The sequence below is a fragment of the Penaeus monodon genome, chromosome 22, assembly GCF_015228065.2.
Source record: "Penaeus monodon isolate SGIC_2016 chromosome 22, NSTDA_Pmon_1, whole genome shotgun sequence".
In the NCBI taxonomy this organism is placed as follows: domain Eukaryota; kingdom Metazoa; phylum Arthropoda; class Malacostraca; order Decapoda; family Penaeidae; genus Penaeus; species Penaeus monodon.
Genome location: NC_051407.1, coordinates 19,985,504 through 19,986,697, shown reverse-complemented (window position 1 = coordinate 19,986,697; position 1,194 = coordinate 19,985,504). Strand labels below are relative to the sequence as shown.

Genomic DNA, 1,194 nt, shown 5'->3' with positions numbered 1-1,194 from the left:
GGAGAGCATGATACATATCGGGGGATTTTTTTGGAGGGGGAAATATCGAGAAATATCGGCAATACACGGAAGAGCACAATTTATCCACTCGCCTCGACCCCTAAAACCCTCTTTTGGGGGGTTAACAGCCTTCCTCTAGGCCTTCTTCTTCTTCTAGCTTTTATTGTCACGTGGTGATGAATTTGCGAAAATTATATAGAAGAAAACATTCATAGAATGATGTGTTCTACTTCTTGTTAAGCTCAGATTCTATATTTAAGGTGTTAGGCGTCATTTCCAATAACACCGAAAATTTTGCTAACTCGTGATAAAATTAATCATAAGGTATAACAGGTATGTTCAGGTCTTATTGTGTCTGTGATGTAACATTTATTTACTTGGTAATAGATAATGGTAAATAATAAGGATTCAAGAAAGTTGAGTTAGATACAATTTGCTTACCTGCTATCAGGAAGGCGACTATCCATAATCCTAGGCTGTTCATTATCTCCGGGTGTTCATAATATTGTTCAACTCCCACGCTTCACGACCAACGCAACTGCAAATATGTTTATGTATGCGAAATAGAGATAAAATAATCCAAAAAGAGATGAAAACTACACTTTAGAATATGGAGTGCAAGCTGGACGCGAAAACGCAGAGTAAGCAACGCGCACCAGGACCGCACCAACCGTCGCCCTCAGTGCCCGGCAGTTACTGGCAAGTGGAGGTCACTTGTGCCCACTTGACCGCTGACCACCACCTCCTCCCCCTTCCTCCCCGCCCTTCCCCCATTGTTATCTACATCCGACCTGTGTAGCCTCTTGTTCTTATCTGTTATCTCTCTGAAATCAAAGATAGTCTGGCTCGCTAATAGACGGGATCCCTTCTTGAAAGTGCTTGGCTGTGAGAGAAGATCGCAGCCTTGGCTTTAATCTTGCGCGCACCCTTCCCGCCAGCCCGTTTGCCGCCTTCCTTCAGAGCGGCATTTCTCAACCGGGGTTAAATTATCCCTGTGGTAAATTTCTTAGGGATGTGGCGTATTGGTTCGATAAGATATACACATCATGTGGAGATTGACTAATCAGAAGGTATATATAAAGTTCATATTTATGCCACGAGGGGGATGTTGGGTATATGGCTGCAAGACTGCGTGACGGGCGAACGGGCTGGAACGTTGAATCACACGATGAACGATAGGAACTTTTGTTTTCT

The 1,194-nt window shown here is 43.6% G+C and overlaps 1 protein-coding gene across 1 annotated transcript in view; it reads right to left on the bottom strand.

The window, feature by feature from the left end:
* The window catches only part of LOC119586980, a gene marked incomplete in the record, with an annotated part of 81,895 nt that extends 81,183 nt beyond the window's left edge, over window positions 1-712 (bottom strand). The window contains 1 exon segment of the mRNA XM_037935722.1: window positions 442-712. Within this exon segment, the coding sequence (XP_037791650.1) occupies window positions 442-484 (43 nt within the window).
* Window positions 713-1,194: the final 482 nt, after the last annotated feature.